The 25,498-nt window shown below is 40.7% G+C and overlaps 1 protein-coding gene across 1 annotated transcript in view; it reads right to left on the minus strand.

Moving 5' to 3' along the window:
- The window catches only part of DCHS2 (dachsous cadherin-related 2), a 108,296-nt gene that overhangs the window by 12,540 nt on the left and 70,258 nt on the right, over positions 1-25,498 (minus strand). The window contains exons 6-14 of the mRNA XM_083456970.1: positions 24,466-24,653; positions 23,593-23,692; positions 19,460-19,617; positions 16,845-17,685; positions 15,751-15,990; positions 11,530-11,664; positions 11,034-11,243; positions 9,496-10,353; positions 1,812-1,922 (exon numbers count right to left, since the gene is read on the minus strand). Of these exons, the coding sequence (XP_083313096.1) occupies positions 1,812-1,922; positions 9,496-10,353; positions 11,034-11,243; positions 11,530-11,664; positions 15,751-15,990; positions 16,845-17,685; positions 19,460-19,617; positions 23,593-23,692; positions 24,466-24,653 (2,841 nt within the window). The remainder of the gene's footprint in view (positions 1-1,811; positions 1,923-9,495; positions 10,354-11,033; positions 11,244-11,529; positions 11,665-15,750; positions 15,991-16,844; positions 17,686-19,459; positions 19,618-23,592; positions 23,693-24,465; positions 24,654-25,498) is intronic.

A 25,498-nucleotide genomic window follows, 5' to 3' on the forward strand; every position in this document is an offset into this window, starting at 1 on the left:
ACACATGCTGGTACCCTGGTGCCACATGCTAATCAAGGCTTTACTGCACAGCAAAGTACAGGATGAGGCTGTATATGCGTGTAAATAGTGGCACTGAGCACCTATAAGCTCCCATCTCTCTAATCATGCCTCAGAATCATCCCAATGGAAACGGATCTTGGGTTGGCTATGATTATTCTGCCAGCACAAGTAAACATATGTGTACACACAGAGAGACAGACATATAGCTTGACTCTCCTCTATTAACAATCCAGTTGTTGAAAACATCTTATGTAAACGTTCCCAAATGCGTACTTGATTGAGATTAAATGAGACAGTCATGTTAATAAAATAATTGATTATTAAAAACATACTTGAGGTTTAACTAAGCAGTAGATCTCTTTCCACAGCCAGAAGGAAGTTCTTTTCAGCTATCAGATGGTATTCATTTAGCACACAGCGACTTTACTCATAAAATCTAGCCAGTGGATGGTTTATGTAAAAATCTTTTAAAAATACATACTTTCATGTTTCAATGGATTTTCCACAAATATACAAAAATGTTTACAGCCCTTTTCACATCCATATTTGCAACACTGTTGAAGTTAAATATGAAATATGTCACATTCAAGCTGGCTAATTAAAATTGATGGGAAGTTTGCAATCACTTTGCCTGATCACAATTGATGTTCGATGAATTTACTTTCTGATTATTTTAATGAGAAACATAGCGAACCTAAACTGCAACATCCACCCAGGAAAACAGCTGGTATTATCACAGATCAAGGCCATATTCCAGTCAGGCAAAAACATTTGAGGAGTTGCAGAGCAGGCAGGACCAGTAGGGGATGTAGCTTGGGGAGGGAACATAACCAAGTGAGGATCCTGAGGGTCAGACAGAGGATGCCTGGAGGGCTGCATTTGTCCTGGGCCTGAGGTTTCCTACCCCTAGGTGATAGAAAGGATGACACCTGAAGACTAACAATTGGCTATTATTCTGTAACAGCTAAAGTTACATAGTTAAAGCTATGGCTTTCCCAGTAGTGATGTATGGAAGTGAGAGCTGGACCATAAAGAAGGTTGATTGCCGAAGAATTGATGCTTTTGAATTATGGTGCTGGAGGAGACTCTTGAGAGTCCCATGGACTGCAAGAAGATCAAACCTATCCATTCTGAAGGAAATCAGCCTGAGTGCTCACTGGAAGGACAGATCTGAATCTGAGGCTCCAAATACTTTGGCCACCTCATGAGAAGAGAAGACTCCCTGGAAAAGACCCTGATGCTGGGAAAGATTGAGGGCACAAGGAGAAGGGGACGGCAGATGGTTGGACGGTGTTCTTGAGGCTACCAGCATGAGTTTGAGCAAGTTGCGGGAGGCGGTGGAGGACAGGGGTGCCTGGCGTGCTCTGGTCCATGGGGGTCACGAAGAGTCGGACACGACTAAATGACTAAACAACAAAGTGTATTACTATTAGCAAAAATGAACCTTGTTTCAGAGGATAGCTTTGTGAAAATCTATTCTGATCATTTTCTCACCTAGGGCAAGTAAATAATGTTTCAGATCTCAGTTTCGCCGCTAATATTACCATGGAAGAATGAATCAGGCCCTGAATTCATTTTGTAGAAAAGCAATCCTAAGAAAGTTTGATTTTAGCAAACACATCTTTGTTAAATTTAAAGGCCAAAAGCCAGCTTCCACTGGCACTTAAATAAACTAACACTAACCACTGAGATAATGTTTATACAAAAGCAATCATAATTCAAGTGTGGAAAATATTTTACAAAAGCCTCAAATGGTTTTAGAACAGATGCAGATAGATAGGCTGATTTACCCGTGATGGGATGGATGTAGAAAATATCTCCATGTTCACCGATGATTGTGTGTTTTAAATTCTTTCCCATCAGACTACGGTCATATGCAGCCACAGTGAAAACAGAGGTGCCTAGAAAAACAAGAATATGTTGCAGTGACTAAAACTTGGAAAGATTTTATCTTAACCAGTTATTAATTTATTCCATGTGAGGTAGAACTATGAAAGTTTAGCCATCCGTCTCCTATCTGGAGAATTTTTGCACGTTGTTTATATAGTCATATAATAACAACAGGTATTATTCGGTTCTCTAGAACAACTCTTGTCAGCCTCACCAACCGGTCAAACCTATTCATCACACTAATTCATGAACATTACCAATCCACATTTGGACCATGTAAGAAAGTGGTCTAAAAACTGCAGAAGACATTGGAGAGCATCAAATATTGCAAAGGGGTGTGGAACTCATTTATTCTAAGGACACAGTTATGCTTAAGAACTTAATGAGAGCCAGAGGCCTATCTCATTCAGCACTCTCTTCTCACAGTGGTCAGTCAAAGTGGCCACAAGCAGGACATTAGCACAACAGCATGCTCCTACTCATGATCTTCATGAAGTGGTATTCAGAGACATATGGCATCTGATACTACGTACAATATAGACACCACGACTAGTAGCCATTAAAAGTCATGAATTTGTCTAACCCCTCTGTAAAGACACCCATGTTGGTGGCTATCCCAACATCCCATAGTTTAACTGCGCTGCATGAATCAGGTCTTCACTTTGTCTGTCCTGGGTCTCCCAAGGTTAAGTTTCATTGGAAGACCACTGGTTCTTTTATCATGAGAAAAAAAATGGGGGGGGGGTCCTCTTTATCTACTTTATCCACACCATGCATAATTTTATAAAGCACTATCATGCTCCCCTTTACCTTTTCCATAAACCTCAAACTTTGTAACCTTTTGTCATATACGTGAGATGCTCTAGCCCCCTTTATCATTTTGGCTGCTCATTCCTGAACCTTTCCCAGTTCTACAATATCCTTTTTGAGGTGCAGCAGCCAAAACTTTAGACAGAAATTTGGACAAGGATGTCATAATAGCATTCCCCCACCCTCAAATTACAGTACATAAGCAGCAGGAATGGGTCTATTTCCCTGGATCTATTCCTCTGTTGATCTGTGAGTTCATCTGGCCCTGTATTCTGCTTATCTTCCTTCTTTCCAATTTAAAATGGGGAAGTGCTAAAATGAATTCACATCCCCAGTTTGTTGCAGATTTATTTCCTTTCATTTGTCCTTGCCTCCCTTCTCTTTGTGAGTATGTACAAGCATCCTGTGATGAAAGACAGTATGTTGAAACACATGATTGTAGGGATAGAGGAACACACGAGGGCACAAGGTAATGATCAGACGAAGATTTCCATTTTGTACCATGTTCAATCAATGCATGCGAATGTACCAGTAGAGTAGAGGGAATGTTCCAAAATCAATATGAAAGAATGGTAGTTTCACCATGAGCTAGTGATGATCCACAAGCAAGACCAGGTCATTTAGAATAAAAAATATAGAGCAAAATTTGTATGATGTTCTAAACAACCTGATCTTGCTTGTTTTCTGGCGTTTGCTTCAAATCCAGCTTGTTCTTCTCTTCAAAAATTTACTGTCACCTACTTTGTGCAACATAGCGTCTGCTACAACGTTAATAAGACTAACTGGTTCTTTTGAAGGAAGCTTGCAGCCCCTGATTTCTTAAGCAGCCCTATGCTTTCTTTCTTAAAAGAAAGAAAATGTTTCTCACAGCACTACTGAGGAAAAGAAAGGAAAAACCCAAATAAACAAACAATTAAAAAAACCAAAATATAGTCATGTTTCAAAGAACCAAACTAAACACATTTACTTAAGTTTCTCCCAAACAGAAGACCCCCACCACCATATACCACATGGCAAATGCCTTTTGAAAATGAGGTATTTCAAAGTCATTTTGTGATACGTTTTGGGTGAAAGGGGTGTTCAAGCTGGTCAAAGAAAAAAGTCAAACATTTCAGTGGGTTACACGTTTTTTAGTGTTGCAAGAATTAGCCTCAAGATGTTTCACAAAGATTTGCACAGTTTGTTATTAACATCAAAGAGAGTATACCGTTGTTCATTGAGATCCCGAATCCAGAAGAGAACTGATCTATCATAGCAAAAGGCATGAAATAAACAACCATTCTGTTTGTAGCAAAAGTAGGAAGAACAAACAAAACACGAGGCATTATCCTAACCAAACACATCACATCTAACTGTGATTAAGTTTAGAAAAGAGTTACCAACATAGGTTTTTGTTGTTAAGGTTTCCTCAAGATCTAACAAGATTAAAGCTATGGGAATTTTAGCCACTTGTGAAACCAATTCTGTAACATGGCAATTGATTTTAATCAGTTGTGATGGATTCAGGTTACTGTATATTGACCTTTACCAAATGAGATTTTATTATATTACAGGAAACATTCTGTAAATACAAACAGACCCAGGGGTCAGGAACATACCATCTCTATAGTTTGGCTTGATGCTAGTACAAAATTCTCATGTTTATACTTTACACTGTAATTTCTAAAAACAGGAACAAAGGCAATGTTAACTGCCTTGTTATTTGCTGCCTACCTGGCCACAGAAGCAACAATATCCACATAGAAACTACACATGATGTTATCGCAAGGGCTCAGCTGCTTCTGGGAAGTTCCAAACAAAGCAGGAATGATTTGAAGTTCTACAGAAGTAAAAAGGTGGAACTGACAGGTATGCAAAAGCCGAAATTACCGTATTTTTTGCACCATAACACTCACTTTTTTCCTCCTAGAAAGTAAGGGGAAATGTCTGTGCGTGTTATGGAGGGAATGCCTACGGGTGGCGGGGGGGGGGGAATCTGCTGCAGTCGTGAGCAGAGGATCCATGGTTTCCCTTCCTTCCCTCCTCCGTGGCTCACTTTGAAACAGCAAAGCGGGAGAAGAGCCGCTGAGCGGGGAGGAGAGGGACAGAGAGCCTGCTTGCTTTAAAGGAGCAAAGCGGGAGAGGACAGGACCCGCTTACACAAGTGTAAGTGGCTCCTGTCCGGTTGGTTCCTTTAAAGCAAGCAGGCTCTCTGTCCCTCTCTCCTCCCCACTCAGCTCGCTAAATAGCAGCAAAGTTTTTCAGCTCGCTAAGCCGGGGATGAGCGGGAAGGAGGGAGAAAAGCAGAGCCTGCTTGCTTTAAAGGAGCAAAGTGGGAGAGGAGAGGAGCCTTCTCCCCTTATACCCCTCTTCTTCATTATTAGCAGCATCCTTCTCCACCCACCCCATGCATGCTCCTTGTCCCGTTAAGAGGGGTTTCTCTTCTGCATTATTAGCAGCATCCTTCTCCTTGTCCCTTGAGTGCTTTTCCTTCCCTCCCCACTTAAAACGTGGTTACAAAGCACGGATCCACATGGATCCTCAGGATTTTTGCACTGGGTCACCCCAAATTCACCATCAGATCACATAACATGGTCCATGGCTACATCTTGCACCAAAAAAATCACGCACCCACTGTTGCCTGGGGCCGCAGTGGTGCAAAAACGTGGTTACAAGGCATGGATCCACATGGATCCTCAGGATTTTTGCATTGGGCTATTCCAAACTCACTGTCAGATCACATGTCTGTGGCCACAGCATGAACCACAAAAATCATACACCCACTGTTTCATTTAGAATATTTTTTTTTCTTGTTTTCCTCCTCTAAAAACTAGGTGTGTGTTATGGTCAGGTGCGTGTTATAGAGCGAAAAATACAGTAATCATGGGAACAAGAGTTCTGATTGCTGGTCAGAGTCATCATAACTACATTCTTAGAGTCTCGCACTATCACATAATAGAAACTTTCAGACAAAAATGAAAAAGGGTACATTCAGATGTGGTGATTAAATCATTTTCCTAATAATACTAGTGCTTTTATCCCAGATTCAAATGTTCCTTTTAAGCTGCATCACCTGTTGTGTTGTAAAACAGTGGCTTTTTGATCAATATATCATGATGTCACACTAAATTTAAATGTCATCACATGAAATTACAATGCATGCAGTTTTTCCAGGTTAATGGGGTTGCAATGTTTTTTCCTGGAAGCAAATAACCTGCTGGATTCTTCTAGTTTTCCAGAAGTGACTTTTATGTTGTGTGAAAGATCACATGTTGGCATCCGTCTGTCTTGGGAGACAATGGAGGAGTTGGGAGTGAGGTCCAACTGTTGGAAGGTGGCAGCACCTGCTGTGGCTGTAGACATGTTTTGTTGCAGCTGGGGCAGATGAAGGCATCTGGTTGTGCTGCTGCAGATGAACCACGGCGTTTCTTCTCTCTGGACGCCTCCCAGCGGTCATTCCTCCTTTGGTCACTGCTACGGCTACATGGCCTGACTGTCTGTCTGCAGGCACTGCTGTTGTCTGCAAGGGATTCAGACATGGCAGGGTAGATGTTGTCACATCTTTGTAATACAGAGTTGGTCTGCCAATGGGCCTGGTGCCTGAAGCTGGCTTCCCATAGAGCACATCCTTGGGGATCCTGCCATCTTCCATTCTGTGGACATGACCAAGCCTGAATAGATGTTGCTGAGACAGTTGTGTGAACATGCTGGGCAATACGGCCTTGGGAAAGCACATATTTGTTTGAAACTCTGCCCTGCCATGTGATACCCAAAATCCTCCTGCCATAGGACATTTGGAAGGCATTGAGGTGCCGTGCCTGATGGCTGTAAGTTGCCTACGGCTCACTTCCATAAAGCAGTGAGCTAAACACGCAAGCCTGGTAGACCTTCATCTTGGTATTGGACATTAGCATCACATTTCCCCATACCCTTCTAGAGAGCTGAGCCATTGCCACAGCTGCCTTGTCGATGCGCTTTTCTAGCTCAGCATCAATGGAGATGTTGCAGGTTATGGTGGAGCCCAGGTAAACAAAATCACCTACCATCTCAAGCGTCTGGCCACTAATGCTGATGAATGGAGTGCTGGCGACACTCTCACCCAGAATGCCGGTCTTTGTCAGGCTGATGGTAAGGCCATTTTCCTAATGTTGCCCTGCCTGAGAATTTCCATGCTGGATATATTTGGGAGAAGAAAAGCCTAAGGAGTAAACCCTACACATATCCAGAGTGGAGTCTCTAAGATGGTTGGATGGCATCTTGTACGTCTTCTTCTGGCTTCTCCCATGGTTAAAGTGTGCCTTTTTGACTAAGGTTCTGGTTTGCTCAGAAAAGCTGTAGTCTCTCTCCCCCCCCCATCTCCTCTGCTGCCCATCCAACCTTAATAATAATAATAATAATAATAATTAATAATAATAATAATAATAATAATTTATTATTTATACCCTGCACATCTGGCTGGGTTTCCCCAGCCACTCTGGGCAGCTTCCAACTGAATATTAAAAACAATACAGCATCAGACATTAAAAACTTCCCTAAACAGTTGTCTTTTAAAAGTAGAATAGTTGTTTATTGCCTTGACATCTGCTGGGAGGGCATTCCACAGGTGCCACTACCGAGAAGGCCCTCTGCCTGGTTCCCTGTAACCTCACTTCTCGCAGCGAGGGAACTGCCAGAAGGCCCTCGGCGCTGGACCTCAGTGTCCGGGCTGGATGATGCAGGTGGAGACGCTTCCTCCCCGCCACCTCTGCTCTTGGTTTTTGCTTTTTCTTCCCCTCCTTTTGCATCTTTGTCTTTCCTCTCTCACTTGAGCTATGCCTCATCCATCATCTTCCAAAGCTACATTTAAAATCTTGCATTTCTCCACTGATTTCTTATAGACAGGCCTCACTTCTGTTCCTAGAGAAATTTTAAAATATGTGTACCCAGAAATTACTTCTCTAAATAATGAGATAGTTCTCTTTGCTTTTTTAAAATATCTAATGCATCTCTTTCTCCGCCCTCTTTTGCTGTTTCGACTCTCTTCTTTGGGCTTCTTGCCTTTTCTTTCAGCTAGGCTGCTGGCATCTTGAAGATTACCAGGAGGCTGCGACTATGCATCTTGTCCATTCAACTGCCCAATTTCATCTCTCCTTTCTCCTCCAGCAGATGCTCAGTGTTCCATAGCTACTAAACAGCTCAACCCTTATGAGGCTGTTTGTTTGTTTGTTTGTTTGACTCTCTCAGGTTCAGTTTCTGAACCTGTTCTTCTGCAAGTATCTTTGTTTCCCTCAAGCATGCTGGCTACTTCCTTCTTGTTGTTCAGTGGCCCCATTTGAGATCAAGCTCAGCATTAGAAGGAGTGGTGGTAAAAATAAATGAATGCATGTCGGACTGGGATGATACTGCCTACCCCACTACAGTACACATTCCCATGAACACAGTTTGCCATGTGTGGGAAAAGGTATAAAGAATGATTTTCTTAATTGCTGACTTTCTCCCTTTTGGTTGCCCATATGAATGAGGGCAAACCAAGTTCAAAACAGAGCAAATAAAAAGTCTAAATCTCTTCAGAAGAACCTCTGGATCCTATCCTGCAAATTGTTTCTCTCCAAGAGCCAATTCCCAAGTTAAAGCAGGCAGACTCCGACATTTCCACTCTAAATATTCCTTCAGTGTGCTTTAACCAAAACTATCCAAATTTATTCTTATTTATGTTTATTACTATTTAGCAGCAGGCTGTTTCTATTCTCTTACCACAACGCCTTAGGGAATTTCCATAATGTCAAACTACACCCCTTACAAAGCCATATTTGTAACAGACCATTTCAATAACAGATTATCTCATTGAATTTTAATAATCACATGCATATTTACTAAGAGCCTTGTTTTTAAAAAACCCATGAAAGATGAAAAAAAATCATTTGTGAGAGAATGCTGCTAGCATTGAGCTTAGGAAAGCACCATACATTTTCACCACACACATGCACAGAGATTAAAGAACCACAGATCCCTGCAATCAAGAAGTTGGAAATCCCAGTTAACAGCACCTTGTTTCAAAATGAACAAACTCACAGACAATCTGCTGATTCAGGCAGGTAAGGTAATGAAGCAAATATTGTGCTCAACTGATGTATAGAAATGCAAAACAAAATTACTGCATTTAACAGAGAAAGTGAAATATATTTGCAAACTAGAAATCATAAGAAGGGCCTTCAGTGACTACCACTTTTCTAGATGACCAACACTATTAGCTCCAATTAAAGCTGCTTAGACAAGCTGTCAATGGAAAGACACTGAGCAAATAATTTTCCCAAGTGCTAAAACTTACACAGCAAAAGGCACGATAAAAATTGTACCTCCTATCAACTAGGTTATTTAAATAATACACGACCCACCCACTTTTTTTGTTCATAGGTACACCTACTGATTACTGGTACATAGTAACATTAAACCATGATTGCGTGATCTCAGGCAGTTATGCAGCCTAATTTATTTCTAACCTGGTTTGTACGAACACAACTCCCCCCATGTTCAGTACTTAAAATTGGAGTCTGTGTCTGATGCGACACCTTTCTTCATCTAGAATGAACAGTACACACACAGAGAACAGAAAAATAAGATAAGATACCTGAGCAACAACTCAGGCATGATTCCATTCAGACTCAGCCTTTAAGAACATAAAGTTCCTATTCAAATATCAACAATTAACTCATGACTGCATTTGCTGTAAGATGTCTTCAAGTCCCTTACACAAACCCCCACAATAACACATTTTTGGCTGTAGAACAAAAGCAAAGATCATGACTAGGTACCCACCTATTTCACTATTTTCAGGAACTGCTGTTTCATACTCAGTACGGCTGAACGAAATAATCTCTGCCTGTGCTTCTGAATAGATGGCCAAAAGTGCAGTCGCTGTTCTAGCTGGGACTCCTTGATCAGAAGCCACTATCAGGAGGTGTGAAACGAGGCCTTCATGAGGTACAGGTTGTCGAAGAAAAATTTCTCCCGTGCTTGGGCCCATCTGAAACATGGTTTGTGGTTTCAGGAACCTAAAATTCACAACTCCATTTAGTCCTAGGTCAACATCGCTGGCTCTCACAGTAGCCAATGTCTGATTTATAGGTGTGTGAGAAGATACATGAACTATGACAGGATTCTGTAGGAAAAAGGGACTATTGTCATTGAGATCCTCAATGTGCACAATTACAGTAACACTCGTGCTTCTTGGTCCGAGGATGCCAGAGTCTGTTGCCAAAGCCTTAAATACATACTGAGATTTTAATTCCCTGTCCAGCGGTTTGGTAGTAAATATCACACCAGTAATCCTGTCAATGGTGAAGGCTCCAAGGATGTCCTCTGTGAGAGAGTATGTGACCTCACCATTGGGACCCTCATCTGCATCTGCTGCAAAAAGTTCAAGAACTGCTGACCGTTCTCCGAGATCTTCTCTCACTGACACTTGATACTGGTTTCTTGCAAACAAGGGACTGTTGTCATTTTCATCCAGGACTTTGATATGCAGTTGGGTCACCGAGCTTTTTGGTGGACTGCCCAAGTCGAAACACTCAATAACCAGGGTAAAGTTGCTGTCAGTTTCTCTGTCTAAGCTGCAAGTGGTGAAGAGGTCTCCTGACGTTTTGTGTAATGCAAAGTATCCTCTAACATTTCCACCTTTAAAATGGAGCAAACATTAAAGAAAAAGAACACTTTGGTTGAGCATTCTCTTTAAAGGACCACTTAAAAAAAACAACACCAATCCACCTTATAGTAAAATTTTTGCAACTATGGGCCCCAGGTATGGTTTCCTGATACCTGCATTTCATTTAAATCAGGTCACGGTAGTAGATCCAAAGCACCACCTGAATTTAAATAGCAACTATTCTGCCAAATGGATTCTCTTCCCCTCTGTCCTCCTCAAATCAAACTTGCAAGATCTATTGCTGCTGAGCAAAGTACTCTTTTGCCAACTTCAGTTACACAACGGAACCTACAAAAATTGTTAAGCAAAAGGAGTTATTTTGACTTGCTACTCTACCCAAAGTTTACCTATGGGAAGCAAAGATGTTTAGTGTTGTAATATCTATATCTATCGTTTCTTATATTCTGGGTTGTTACTGTTTATGCTTTGGCTACTAGGGACCCTTATAGTTATTTTCCCTTATCCAGACAAGAAGAACACCACCCCTACTTGTTGCAGGCCTGTTTCCCATTTTGTTTAACCATGCCATTGCAAGATAAACACCAAGTGCAAAACAATTTAAATAATAAAATAAATTAAAACCTCTAAAGAGATCAGAAAATATTACACTGCGACATTTTTAATATTCAGAGTATAAAGCAATTCAGCCTACCAATGATGTGATATTGCACAGTCCCATTACCACCAGCATCCTTGTCTACAGCCAACACAGTTGATACTGTTGAAGGCTCTTGGTTCTCCATAATTTGGATCTCAGAAACTGGAAGGACGAACTTGGGAGTGTGGTCATTTTCATCCAGTACTCTGAAGATTATTGTCGCTGTACTGGATAAAATGGGAGTTCCACTGTCTTGAACCAGCACTAAATAGAAAAGCACATTTGAAAGCTAGTATACAAAAGCAAGTTACAGTAGACTGCCTGCCAACAACGTGAGAACAACAAACTTTGCATGCTGTTCCTCCTAAGACACAACACAACTTTATGTTTCTGAACACACTACACTGCTTTTGTTTCATTAAATTTTGTTGCCCTGGCGTAGAGACAATAAGTAACAACTTCTATTAAAATCTCAGTTTTTTAAAAAAACAACCACCGATTTACTTGCAAAATTTTGTGCAACACCCATTAAACTGAAGCAGATTCTTACCTTTAATAGTGAATTTATCTTGAGCCTCCCTGTCAAGCGAGGTGACTGTTGTAATCTCTCCAGTATCTGGGTTTATTTGAAAAGTTTCATATCCAGGACCTGGTAAAATTTCATACTGGAGTAGAGAATTGATTCCTTAAAATACAATGGGAAAACCAATAAATCATCTAAGTGTATCAAACCTCAGTATTAATAGTCCAGGTACTGGCTTACTAGCTATTTTCCTATGGAAATATTTTCGTACAAAGGTAACTGAATTCATTATTACTTGTATAGAATCCCTTGTATAAAACAAAAAAGCTCAGCACAGCTTTAGCAATGAACTGAAAGACAAACATAATCCTATTTATAAAAATCTGGAGAATTCTTGCTGGCTCGCACCAAGGACTTGTGTGAGTCTAGTGCAAGTTTTTTCTTGCCAAGTTATACTGCATTAGACATCATTCCTAATTCTCCAAATATTAAAAGGTGCTTGCCATGTAGCTCCCCAGGTGACCATCTAAGAAACCTCTACCTAATCAGGCAGAGCCAATGTTGTAGTTTTATGCAATACAAACCAGAATACTGTAAACAACACAGGGTTTCTGGTGTACAAGATCTAGTAATCAACAAATCTCAGTAAGTCAGAAGTACCCAGTAAGGAGAACATTTATGTGTATGCCCTAACCAATTTAAGAAAGTAAGAGGGAATTCATACAAGTCTCGTTTATCTCTTAATGGAGGAAACTGTAGCTCTGAGATAGAGCACATGTTTTGCATGAATTCCCAGGACCTCTATTTAAAAAGCATCAGGTAGATAAGGAGGTGAATGATCTCTGCCTAAATTCAGCTGCAGCCACTCAGAGAAGCCATATTGGGCTAGGCGGCCAATATTGGGCTAGGCGACCAACTCTGTATACAACAGTTTTCCAAGTCGTTATGGACACGTAGCCCCTGTATTTCTGCATTGCCCACAAGCAGCAGACGTAGCCTTAATAAAACAAACAACCTCATATTAAAAATAGGGTAGTTTAAATACACTATTCTTATCACATTACAAAGTGATATTTTTAACTACTTTGTGGTGAAACCAACTGAAAATTGGCTATGGAACACATGGTGTTGGCAACTACAATAAGAACCAGAAGCCAAACATACCGTTTGTTTGTTTGTTTGTTTGTTTGTTTGTTTGTTTGTTTGTTATACGATATCTTTACTGTCATTGTCCCATGCAGATCAATGAAATTGAAAAACTACATAAAACTACCACAAAACTACTACAAAACTACATAAAACATTCAAAAACCCCTAAAAACTCTAAAACCCCATTTTAAAATACACTATACTATAAAGACCCCTTATGCTGCGTTTAGAACGTGTTTGTTTGATTGACTGATTGCACTTATTTATTGCTCCAAGGAGCTCAAGGTGGTTCTCCCCTCATTTAATCTTGCCCCCTCAATTCCACTACAGATTCAGTCTTTCACCCTACACATGGACCTCAGCATGAAAAGACTGATAACTCTGATCTAGAATGCCCTTGTCACCATCCAGCAAATGCCCAGCCACCTAAAGGAGGTGTGTTTCGCTACTTGAGAACCCCGCCTTCTTGACTGTTATTCGTGCACCTTACTTAAGAATGGGGTAGCTGCAACTACAGTTTATATGGCGTTCTGTAATACTTCGTTACCATGCAAAATCAATACCACTCTCCTCAGTGCTGCGGGAGAAAATGTTGTTTATGAACTTTAGCAGCTGTTTGCTTCTTGCTATAGCTGTATGCCTTCTGTAGTGGGAACTCTGTTTCCCATTCGCATCCTTTATTGCTTCAGAATAAATTGTTCCCATATTTCTTGTGGTTTCAGTGCTCTCCCGAGGAAAGCATGGCACCATTTTCATAACGTGTTATACAGCAAAATAACTGGTGCTATTAAGTATAATGGATTTAATCCTACATTTTGCAGAGAGGATAACAAGTATGCATCTCAGGTTATTGTATATGACTTGCAGCTAGGTAAAAGTTAAATATCTGTCTGTATTACAGATACAGACAGACAGATTCAGTTTGGGGACCAGCTTGCTGAATGCTACACTGGGTTGGAGGAGGTTTTCCAAGGGAGATACTGAGAAACCCCACCTCTCGCAAAGTACAAAATGGCACAATTAGGCCATTTTAGATTCTGGATTCAATGCAGCTTATTGGTATGGTAGGGGTTCCTCTTTGGAAGTTAATTTCCAAAGAGGAAGTTCCAAAGAGGAACTTCTTTGGAAGTTAATGCCTCACTCAAAAACTGGTAAGTCAGCAATGCTGTGTCTGGAACCTGCCTATTCTTTTAAGTGAGACCCTGGAGACCTGTCCAAAATCTTGCCCTGATGTAACCACCAGAAAATGCATCTCTTTGTACTCAAGCCTCCATCTTTTAAGTAGTCTTGCTTATAGTGCTGTAGTTAACATCAACATTAAAAACAATGCAATATGATGATCTGGAACCACACAGGTCCACCAGGTAGCTGTTCCACTTTAAGTTTACTTGTACATAACTTACGATCCAAGTCTATGTATAAAGTTGTGGTGCAAATTTTTCTGTTATCTCTGCAAGCATACATATGAAAAACATGACTTAGGAACTCTTCATGGGTAGTGCTATTTCATGGAACCCCAAGAGCAAGTCCCTAGGTCCTTCCTGGATTCTTGTAATAGCATCACCACACAAACATTTTCATGGACCGCTAATTCCAATATAATGTTTTCAGGTGCATGCTTCTGTGGGGGAAATTACAAAAGCATTCTTCAGCAGAAACGGTAATATTAGACATGAAGCTTACCGGACAGGAGAGGAGCAGAGAGGCAAATACCTTCCTCTTTAGCTTGATTTATTCAGGAATTATGAACACCTATAGCCAATTTCCTATCAAGTCCTCTGTCACTCAAGCTTCTTTACAAGACCAGTGGATGCTCTGCCATCACTGTCATTGCATGCCCAGCTAGGTAAACTTAAATCTCACTAAAATCCATGGAACATTAACAGATGCAACCGATCCTATACCCTAGAATTTTGGAAGTATTTTTGCTTAGGGAAAATTCCACAGGAGCTGAACCTCTCCTTTTACTTCTAACGTTAGCATTTGGGGAACATTAAAATGCAAAGGAAGCGTTTGTGCTGTTACTTTTTATGTTTAGAAAAGGTTTGCTCCTGTAGGTCACAATCTCTTTTCAGCTGTAATGGAGAGAAAAACAGATGCTGGGATTACAGTGCCCCACTCTGGCCAAATGATATTAATGCATGTTTCCAATTTATATTAAATGTGTCCCCTTTTTTTTTTAAAAAAAAATGCTTTTGAGATAGAAGAAAATAAATGGCCAAGAAGAGTGCTCCTCAAAACACTAAATACCTAGTTATGCTCGGAAATTTAGTGTGGCTCACTAGTACTCAACTGCTGGAGGCATTCAATCCATCCAAAGCTTGGGTAGGTAAAGGTAAAGGGACCCCTGACCATTAGGTCCAGTCGTGACTGACTCTGGGGTTGCGGCGCTCATCTCACTTTATTAGCCAAGGGAACCAGCGTACAGCTTCCGGGTCATGTGGCCAGCATGACTAAGCCGCTTCTGGCGAACCAGAACAGCACTTGGAAACGCCATTTACCTTCCCACTGGAGCGGTACCTATTTATCTACTTGCACTTTGACGTGCTTTTGAACTGCTAGGTTGGCAGGAGCAGGGACCGAGCAATGGGAGCTTACCCTGTCGTGGGGATTCGTACTGCTGACCTTCTGATCAGCAAGTCCTAGGCTCTGTGGTTTAACCCACAGCGCCACCCACGTCCCAATAAAGCTGGGCTACTGGTGGATAAAAGACAAAACCGTCCTCCAGATCATCCCACTCTTCTTCATTTACTCCTTTCCACAAATGCCTGGCCTGTAGTTTAACAACTACAGGCCCTAAAGGATAGGCTATAGCAAAACGGAAAGCATATTTTGCATGCAGAAGGCTCAATCTTTGATTATTTGCATCACTAGTTAAAAAAGAATCAGACAGCAGGTGATAAGAAAAACCTGAGATCCTTGAGAACCACTGCTGATCACGGCAGGCAATAAATGGGGGGAATCAATCTTCAACTTAGGAGCTTGTGAGTGCATTTATCAAAGCACAGGATTGTTGGCATTGTTTCAGATTCAAAGGTTGATGTCAAAATAATGTGAATTTGTCATTTTTATTTTATTTTATTGTAGAAAGCAAACTACCTGAATCTTTATCTATGGCTTCAACTTTAATGACAACTGCTCCTGGATCTTCATTTTCACAGATGAAAGATTCATATAGAGATCTGGTAAACACTGGAACTTCGTCATTCACATCGACAACAATTATTGTCAGACTCTGAGTTGCAGACAGAGCTGGGGTACCATTATCAAGGGCCACAATGGTCAGGTTGTAATATTCTTGGTGTTCATGATCCAAAGCAAAGGCAGTAGTTAGCAGTCCTGTTGTAAGAGGGAAAATTGTCGTAAGGATATAAAATTTCTCCTAATGAAGTTGGTGTTTCAGTAAAGCTTTGCTATGGCTCAGTTCAGCTCTCGTGTCAAATCGATGGTTTGTGCAAACTATAGTTCAGATGCCAAACCAAGGTCTGAGTTGCTAAAGTACAGAGAAAACATTACCATAAAGAAGATTTGCCTTTGCCTGCTATATCCACAAGGGAAAAGTCCCCTTTAAGGGATCATTTTCATCAAAATGACACCCCCCTTCCTTGAGCCACTCATTCTCCACTGCAGCAGAAGAGATATTACATAAGACTTTCTGCCTCAACTTCTCCAGGTCAGCTGGAAAAGCTGGCCTCAAGGGAACAAACACCTATGCCTTATTTTCACACACCCTGTGCGATACACTCAATTGGACCATGCATTTCTACAGTCCTTTAATATACCATATTTTTCGCTCCATAAGACCACAAGACGCAACTAGTTTTTGGAGGAGGAAAACAAGAAAAAAATATTCTGAATCTCAGAAGCCAGAACAGCAAGAGGGATCACTGCGCAGTGAAAGCAGCAATCCCTCTTGCTGTTCTGGCTTCTGGGATAGCTGCGTAGCCTGCATTCACTCCATAAGACCCACACACATTTCTCCTTACTTTTTAGGAGAGAAAAAGTGAGTCATGGAGCAAAAAATACAGTATGTTAAATTCTGTGGAAGCTGGTGAATGTTTACAAGTTTCCACAACACTTTTGCTCTATGTTCAATCAAAAAGTTGCTTTCAAGAGTTCAATTTTTAAAAAGGAGATGGAAAGAATCCCCAGTGTGACTTCTATGGGGCTAACTTGGCCCTTGTTACCCTTACCTGCAGTTTTATCTATTACAAATGGATGGTCTTCGTTATTTGAGAGAAGATGGTATGTGACTTGTCCATTCCTTCCTTGGTCTAGATCTCGTGCAAGTATGTGATGCACTAATGAGCCTACCTCTGCGTCTTCTCTAACATAAGAAAGAGGAGATGAGACGAAGCTAGGGTGGTTATCGTTGACATCTAAAATGATGACTTTTGCTGTCAATGAACTCTGCCTGCGATCAGTCATGTTTGCAGCCTGATCTGTTGCCGATACTGTCAGGACAACAAATGGAGTCATCTCTCGGTCAAGAGGAACTGCTGTGATTAAGCTACCATAAGAGGGGTGAATGAGAAATGGATTTTCAGTGAAGTCATTCCCGTGTATAGAATACTGAAGGTTGCTGTTTAAGAAACTTCCATCTCCATCTTTTGCATTAAACGTGTACACCAAGGTGCCAACGGGCACATTCTCCTCTATCCCAATTACAACAAAGTCATCCTGGAAAGATGGTGAGTGGTCGTTTTCATCTTTGACATCAATACTGAGGAAAAAAGTATTATTCTGTGGAGAACTATTTGGGTATTCATTCACAACAACTCTAAGGAAGTAGTGAGATACTGTTTCATAATCAAGTTCCTTGGAAAGAAACAGATCCCCAGTAGCACTGTCGATTTCAAATGGAGCATCAGAATCTTCTTCAAATATGCTAAAATGCTGTTTTCTGTTGGAATATGGGTGCTGATGAGGCAATTTTAGAGAACCCAGCATTTGCGCAGGCCTAAAATTTTCTGGTAGAACAAAATGTCTGATGTTTGGAGAGGGAACAGATCTTCCTTGGGGAAGTGGGATTACCTGAAACAAAAGAACAAAGTTTGAAAAGCAAACAAGCAAACAGCACTAATACTGCTCTTATTTATTGAAAATATACTTTACTTTTTCTAGGACATTCATTGTTCACAGCCTGAGCGCATGTACTTCAGCTAATGCTAATATACCTCAGGAATTCAACAAGCAGCACAAGTGTTTACACTTAGAAGAGGCTTCTTGCCGACGCCTATTCCTCAGCCACAAATTTATCATTCCCTAATAGCCGAAAGAGTTCCTGTGCTTGTAAGAATACAGCCCACACAAAACACGATAAATGGTTTAATCTATCAATTGATTTTGCAGAAAGGTTATCAAATCACAGCAGGAATTGCTTTGGTGCAAATCTTTCTAACAGTCTCAAGCACTTCCAAGAATCATAACCCAACAGTCGCATAATCAGGAAAAACTACTAGAGGATTCTTTAAAACTAACTAAAGTTACCTTCTTTTTGGCAATGTGCTATGAATCTTATATTTATCTGGCAACAGAGGTCTTGATGAAGGCCCATAATTGAGGAAGGAATATTGGGAAAAGGAGGCTGCACCATTTCAAAAACAAATTAAAAGTGGCAAACTACAAAAGGTGCAAATCTCCTTAATATATGCAATCTTGTGCATAACTTGCACAGTACTCACTGTGCAAACCACAAATGTTATCTCAACACAGTGTGTGTGTGTGTGTGTGTGTGTGTATTACAGTGCTCCTACTAAAAAACTTAAAGGTATTTATTCAAACTTTGTAAGGTATGGTCTTTCTACACAGGGGCCAGCAAGTCTCCTTTACTGAAGCTAATCAGTAAGTATATCCCCTGACAGAATAGCAACTGTGGTTTGAAATGCACCAGGTTAAATCATGCTCAACACTGCCTGCATTTGCACAATTCCAATTTGTCACTTTTGTTTGGTCATAATGGCACAAACCAACAACAGTGATGATAAGTGAGTGTATTCAGAAAAGCAATCTCAGGAGGTTCCCAGGGTTTGGTTCAGAGGACAGTAAGTTCTCTTTAAAAAGTCTCTGATCAGGCCAACAGTGTCAGGCAAAGGAACAATCTGATAAAGACAGAGAGTTGGATCCCGTCTAAATTATTCATAATTAGGTCCCACTGATCACAAGCTGTAATTGATTACAATGAAATTTATTTCACATTGCTTTCAATGGGACCCAAGTGCAACTAACTTAGTTTGCAATCAAGACACACACACGTGTGTATGTGTGTGTGTGTTTCAGAGTGTTTGCAAGTTTCCCACTAATTTCTCTTTTTTAAAAAGTGTATTGCCTTTCTCACTCTTGCTGATGGCTTCCCCTTAATGAGGCAGAAATGTTTGGAACAAAATTTGCAGTTCCTATATTTAAAATTGAGTGAAACATTTTCCCTTTCCAGTATTGTCTCAGCAGAGAAATATATGGATTGTGGGGGAGAGGGTGCTCCAGGCATGTTCTAACTGGTTTGTGCTCCATATACCATATTTTTTGCTCTATAAGACTCACTTTTTCCCTCCTAAAAAGTAAGGGGAAATGTGTGTGCGTCTTATGGAGCGAATGCAGGCTGCACAGCTATCCCAGAAGCCAGAACAGCAAGAGGGATTGCTGCTTTCACTGCGTAGCGAACCCTCTTGCTGTTCTGGCTTCTGAGATTCAGAATATCTTTTTTCTTGTTTTCCTCCTCCAAAAACTAGGTGCGTCTTGTGGTCTGGTGTGTCTTATAGAGCGAAAAATACGGTACTTCAAGAAAACAATGTCTGTTTCAAATCAATACCTCCACAGTGATGACTACTCGTCCTTGAAGAGGAGGGACTCCCTGATCAGCTGCAGTGATTGCCATTTGGTAGCTTGAACGCCAATTGTAGAAAAGAGCTTCAGTGGTCCTTAACTCACCACTGCTGCTGTCAATCTGGAAATGGCCTAAACTTTCTCCTGAAAAAGATACATCACTATTAATATACTTGCACATTAAGAAGTGCTATAGAAACAGCACATCACAGAACAAACTTAAGTCCTGAGGTGGTATCAACAAAGTAGTCCCATTAGTTCGATTTCTGGCTGCACAGTGGAACTGCCCCTCATATTCCCCTCCATATGCATCCCATAGACATGTTATGGGGGTTCCCTGAGCCAGAGCAGATCTGGGGAGGGGGAGAAAAGTAGCGGGAGAACTTCTATCACAGAACTACTTTGTCTAATACAATCCTGAGTGACTGCAACAGATGACTTCAATAAACATTGGGTGTATACTGAAGATAGAACAGATTGGTTACACTGCATAACTATCAATATAAATGCCCATGTGTATACTTACGGACCATAAAACAAGATGAGAAACAATTTTGGTGAAAAATTGGCACAAAATAGTTTCTGTTGCTTTGGAATTATTTCAAGTGGTAACCAGAGCAGAACAAAAAAACCTGACAATGGGGATAAAATATAATTTAATGCAACCATTCTGCACTTGACTACATTTTACAACAATTCCCAAATATTGATTCTGCACTATTAAATATTTTCATAAATAATCTCCTGCTAAATGCTGAGTTTCGGCTATCGGCATCAGCTGACACCTACAACTTTTATTCAGTCTGCAAAGGAACAATTCTTGTCAGAAAACCTCCACTAAACAAGAGATGGGAGCCAGTAAACCAGTGCAGCATGTTCTGAAAGCCACTGGCTGCAAAAGCTAGAGTGAACTGAACTTTCCCCCAAGCACCTTATGGAAGTACAGTACTTCTGTCTCTTGTCCTAATAGCAAGTACAGTGGTACCTCGCAAGTTGAATGCCTCACAAGACGAAAAACTCACAAGACGAAAGAGTTTTTTGTTTTTTGAGTTGCTTCGCAAGACGAATTTCCCTATGGGCTTGCTTTGCAAGACGAAAACGTCAATGCATTCCTATGGGAAACCATCAATGTATTTCCTATGGGAAACCGTGCTTTGCAAGACGAAAAATTCACAAGACGAAAAAACTCGCAGAACGAATTAATTTCGTCTTGCGAGGCACCACTGTACATGCACAGTTCAATGGACAAGACGCAAGGATCACAGCTGTAGAACACACATAGAAATAATCCAGAGCTGCTGCAACAAGGTGTGGTTGCATTTGTCCCTGCAAAGGCACTATAAGAGCCACTCCAAAATACTTGTGTAGCATCTATATGGATTTTAGGCCCTCTGGAAACACAGAGGATGAGGTAACAGCTTTGTTGGCCTTACCAAATATTAAGGGACATGGCCTGAAGAGCACACAGGATGCCTGAGGGAGGCCTTCATTATAAACCTTTTAAGTTCTAGGCAAAAACGTTCCTCTTCAGCCAACCTTTTGGCTGATTAACACCTGATACTCTTTTAAATGTGTTATGAGAGTGGTGGGGGGGGGGAGGTATTTATTTTTGTTTTAATTATGTCTTTTGTGTTTTTTATCTTGAAATTTTAATGCTGTGAAGCACCCTGAGATCTATGGATGAAGGCTGGTATACAAATTTAATAAATAATGATAATAATAATAATAACATCCTACTGCCCAAGGACTCTGCAACACATGCCTAAGTCAAAACCATTTTACTCGCCTAACCCAGAGTCCAAATCAGAAGGAAAAGTGAATGGTAATTGTCAGTGAGTTAAGTTTATCATGAAGAACAATGGGTATTTCCCCCTTTTTTAACCTAAGGGCCAGAGGGATTTCTTGACGCCTGCACCCAAGAATAAAAACAGGAAGAAGCAGCACCAGGATCTGACAGCCCATTCCCTCAGGAGCCAAACAATAATGCTCTGCACCAGCTGTAGTCTCTATTTTCTAGCATACCCTAACCCTAGTGGTTCAGGAAGGCAGTCTCCAACTTCCATGGTTTACTTCCATGGAGAGGCCCAGAAAACAGGTTTCACGTATCCAGTTTCTCACAATTAGGAATGAATGAGCTAGTCATTGTGGGGTTAGTGAAGTCTGGATTTCTTGCTTTCCCCCAAGATATCACATGCAGTATGTGAAAGTATGTTAGGCTACAAGACTTCCTGGGAGGACTTTAGGAAGTAGTAACTGTTCTTTCTCTGTTAAGGAAAAGAGGTAATTTGGTCTTCATGGTACTTTAGTTTGAGTTCATTCACCAACAAATAATTATGACAAGTATAAGCTGACTCTGGGATGCAAATTGGAGCTATGTTGAAGCATAGCAGTTGAGAAATGTAAAATTCATCTGTATTAAGATTGCATTATTCTCTACCAGTTTTAAATTTAGTGACACGAGTTATTCTCGATTCAAATGGGCTAATAATCACAACTTTGCTAAGAAAAAAAAGCCAACATTTAAGGATAAATAGCAATGATAGTTGAATGTGAATAGTGTAAAAAATGGTTGTTTCAAAAATGAAGTTCGGCCATTTGTTTTATGTTGCAAAAGTGAATAGTCATGTTTCAAAGACTACTATTAATGTATCAAGCAGCATTAGAAACTGAGATATGAAAGCTAGGAGCTAAATGGCACCTCAAACCTAAGTTATGGGCACAACAACAGAATGTCTAGGCAAACTTTTTTATAGCAAGAATACAAAGCTAAAATGAATGAACTGCAGCTAAAATGTTATGTTCATTTTTCACATGGTCTGGTCCTTTCGCTGCCCATCCCCCTAATATTCTTCAGAGTGTCTCTTCTCCAGTCTTCAGAGAGTAGCTGGAAGTGGAGAGGCAGAAAAAGCTCCTCCTTTCCTTCCACTCTGCAGTTTTAATCCAAAATCTTAGGCGTACTAGTGCACTCAGAGCTCAGAAACTGCTCACACTAATGAAATTCCCTGCTGCAAAATGCACCTAGAACAATGAGAGTTTCGAGCACTGGTATCTAGGCATGAATTTTAATAGGCTATAGCCTAACTCATAAGACAGCAATAAAATATTGGTCTGTTAGGTTTCCATGGGACTTTTTTTTTTAAGCTTCCTCCTTTTGCTCTTTTTAATAAGGACTGTAAAAAGCTGGAGGCTCTGTCACTGTTTTCTGTTCAATGACTCCAGAATAAATGTGCAGTGCATGATCACAGAACGTTAGCACTAGAGAGGGTCATTTTAGACCTGCAATTTAATTTTTTTTTTAATAAATAAGCCAAAACTAGGACCTAGTAAAAGGAAAGATAAGAACACTTCAGGATTAGACCAGCATACTGCTTTCAGAGTCCAGTGTCCTGTTCTCAAAGTGACCAACCAGAAGACTGTGGGAAGCCAATGAGCAGGACATGACTGCAAATACAGTTTTGCTGCAGAATTCTCTCCAGCAAACATTCGACCCAACAAAGGATGAAATAGGATCTACACAAGCCCCCATTGTTTGCTCCCATTATCTTTTGATCCCTGTCCCAGACTGTCATGGTCAATTCCTATAGGAAGAAGATTTCCAGTTAGTCATGGGAAAGGAAAGGTCATTTTCCCACTGGGACGGTGAAAGCATCTGCCTATAACAGATGAAATCCTAAACTATACTGAACATATTTTACTTAGCACACCCAGGATTAAGTTGGTAATACTAAGTCAGAGCTTTCGATTAAGAATGCTAAACGCAACAAAAACAAGCGTGGAAGGATAAAAAGGTAAAGAGAGCTACTCCCGATATTACAAAGATCATGAATGCATGAAGAGAGACATGTCAATAAGTTTGAAAATCGGACATTTTTGCAACTCTCACATTTAAAACTGAATATACCTCATAATAAACAGGCAGCATGCCACATGCGATGGAGAGATGTGGGAATTTCACTTAATAAACTTGAATCAGTGTTTGATTCAGAAAAGAGAAGTTTCCAAGAGCAGCCAAGAACAGATCTTTGCCCTCAGTTTATGTTGTACGGTTACAACTTTGCCCAATGTATCTGGATATCGTGCACTTTCTTATCTGTACTTGAGAAGTAAGGATTTTTTTACCTGAGGACAATGAATATAACACGATCCCACTGTTCCCAGAATCAAGGTCCTTAGCAAACATGGTGGCAACCAGGGTTCCTGCTGGTTGCCCTTCCAAAACCTAATAGCAAGCAGATTGATTAAAATTAGACTTTCCACAGAAGAAAGACCAACTAAATTAATATACATTAAAGGAAGGTTCAAAACTAAAGCGCTAAGAAGGACTGGCAGAGTGCAAAAGGAAAGGCTTTTTAATGGGCATCCAGACCCAAAAAATGGGCTTTTAGAGGGTGGGGGAATGGGCAGTTCAAAAAGAACATTTGGGCAGTTCAAAATTCCAAGTCATGCAGAAGTTGCATTACGTTAGGCAATGTGAAGAACTAATTGATAAAAATGTGAAAAGTAAATTAAGTAGTCTGGGTCCCACGGACCCTGATCAAGCATTCCCATTGTGTGGGATAAGCAGCTGCATATAACCAACATGTCTATGGACTAGTAGCATGTGCAGCAAATGTAGGCTACAGTAAACTGAAAATTAAGTTTAAACAGATTTTATCTCAGTAGTTTGATATATTAGAATCATGCTTACCCTGATTATGTGCCAACTGTGCTTTTCAGCCGTTTCCCCATATTCTAACCACAAGATGGTGCTCAAAACAAATTTTTAAAAATTATTGTGTGCTGCAGTAAGACACTCTGTGGTTTAAAAGGCCTTTTTGCTTACAATGGTCTGTAAAACGCAAATTTAACACCTACACTGGTTGGAACATGCGTTTCATTTAAAAACAACTCTTTCACATTCTGTCACACATTAATAGCATTCATACGTGACACAAAGGTGCTTCTTCAAGTTACACATGGATGAGAAAGAAAGGGATTTCAATCTGTTCAAACCTTGACATGTAGCTCTGCTCCAGACAGAAGCTGCGGGAAGCATGGGGGGTTGTCATTGAGATCGGTAACAGAGATATAGACTGTTATTGTGGCATTATGTTGCGGGACCCCGTGGTCAGTCACCAGAGCAATCAGGTAGTGGTGAGCCTGCTGTTCATAGTCTAATGCAACCCAGTTTATAATTTCACCTGGTGGGGGGTTGGGGGAAACAGTGATAAAAAAAAGAGAATTATGGGCTGCATATAACAGGTTTTAACAAGCTGCGCACGCTTTATAGCACACTCTGCCTTAACCACGTCAGTCACTTGATATGCACACTGCATACTACAGAAAGCCAAGAGAGATCCTGTCACTCAGCATATATTTGTGTACCCTGGGGTCATTATAACTTCGCTGGACTCCAAGTGACTCCACTTCACACAGAAACAGCTAACTTTAAAGCCAGATGGCTGCTCTAAAGAAGCCAAAATATTTCCTTCTTCCAGCCAGCAGAAAAGAGCAAAAATGATTTTAGTTGTTAGCCAGCTGGACGAGACATCATATACCAGGGACTTCTCATCAAAGACCCTTTGGGGGGACCAGCAAGCATTTTCTTCACTTTGCTGTAGGAGCTGAGGATATTCTGCAGCCCTGCAGCCCCTTACCACGACCAGCTGGCCTTCTTTATCGCAGGATTTTGGGTGCTTCGTAAGAAATCCATTCCTATGGAACTGTGCTGTATTTCTTTGATCTCACACTATCTCTCTAAACCCGGCTATATTAGCCATTCTGCTTTCCTCATTTTCCAGACAGCAAGCAGTGGAGAGTAGTCTCAGATTCCACATCTGTGTAGTACAAGGCCTCTCCCGCCAGCTAGCTCTGTCGCTCGTGCCTGACTTTTTATTACACAATCCCTTCTGATTGATTTTCAACGTTTCATTTTATCTTGTTAAAATACCTGTCTTTGTTTATCCTGGGTTTTGGCATTCGATTCATCCAGCGACCTTCACCTCCTCAAATGCTAATCCTACATTTCACATAGAGTTGTGATACA

Source organism: Podarcis tiliguerta, assembly GCF_965153285.1.
Source record: "Podarcis tiliguerta genome assembly, chromosome: 9".
Lineage (NCBI taxonomy): Eukaryota > Metazoa > Chordata > Lepidosauria > Squamata > Lacertidae > Podarcis > Podarcis tiliguerta.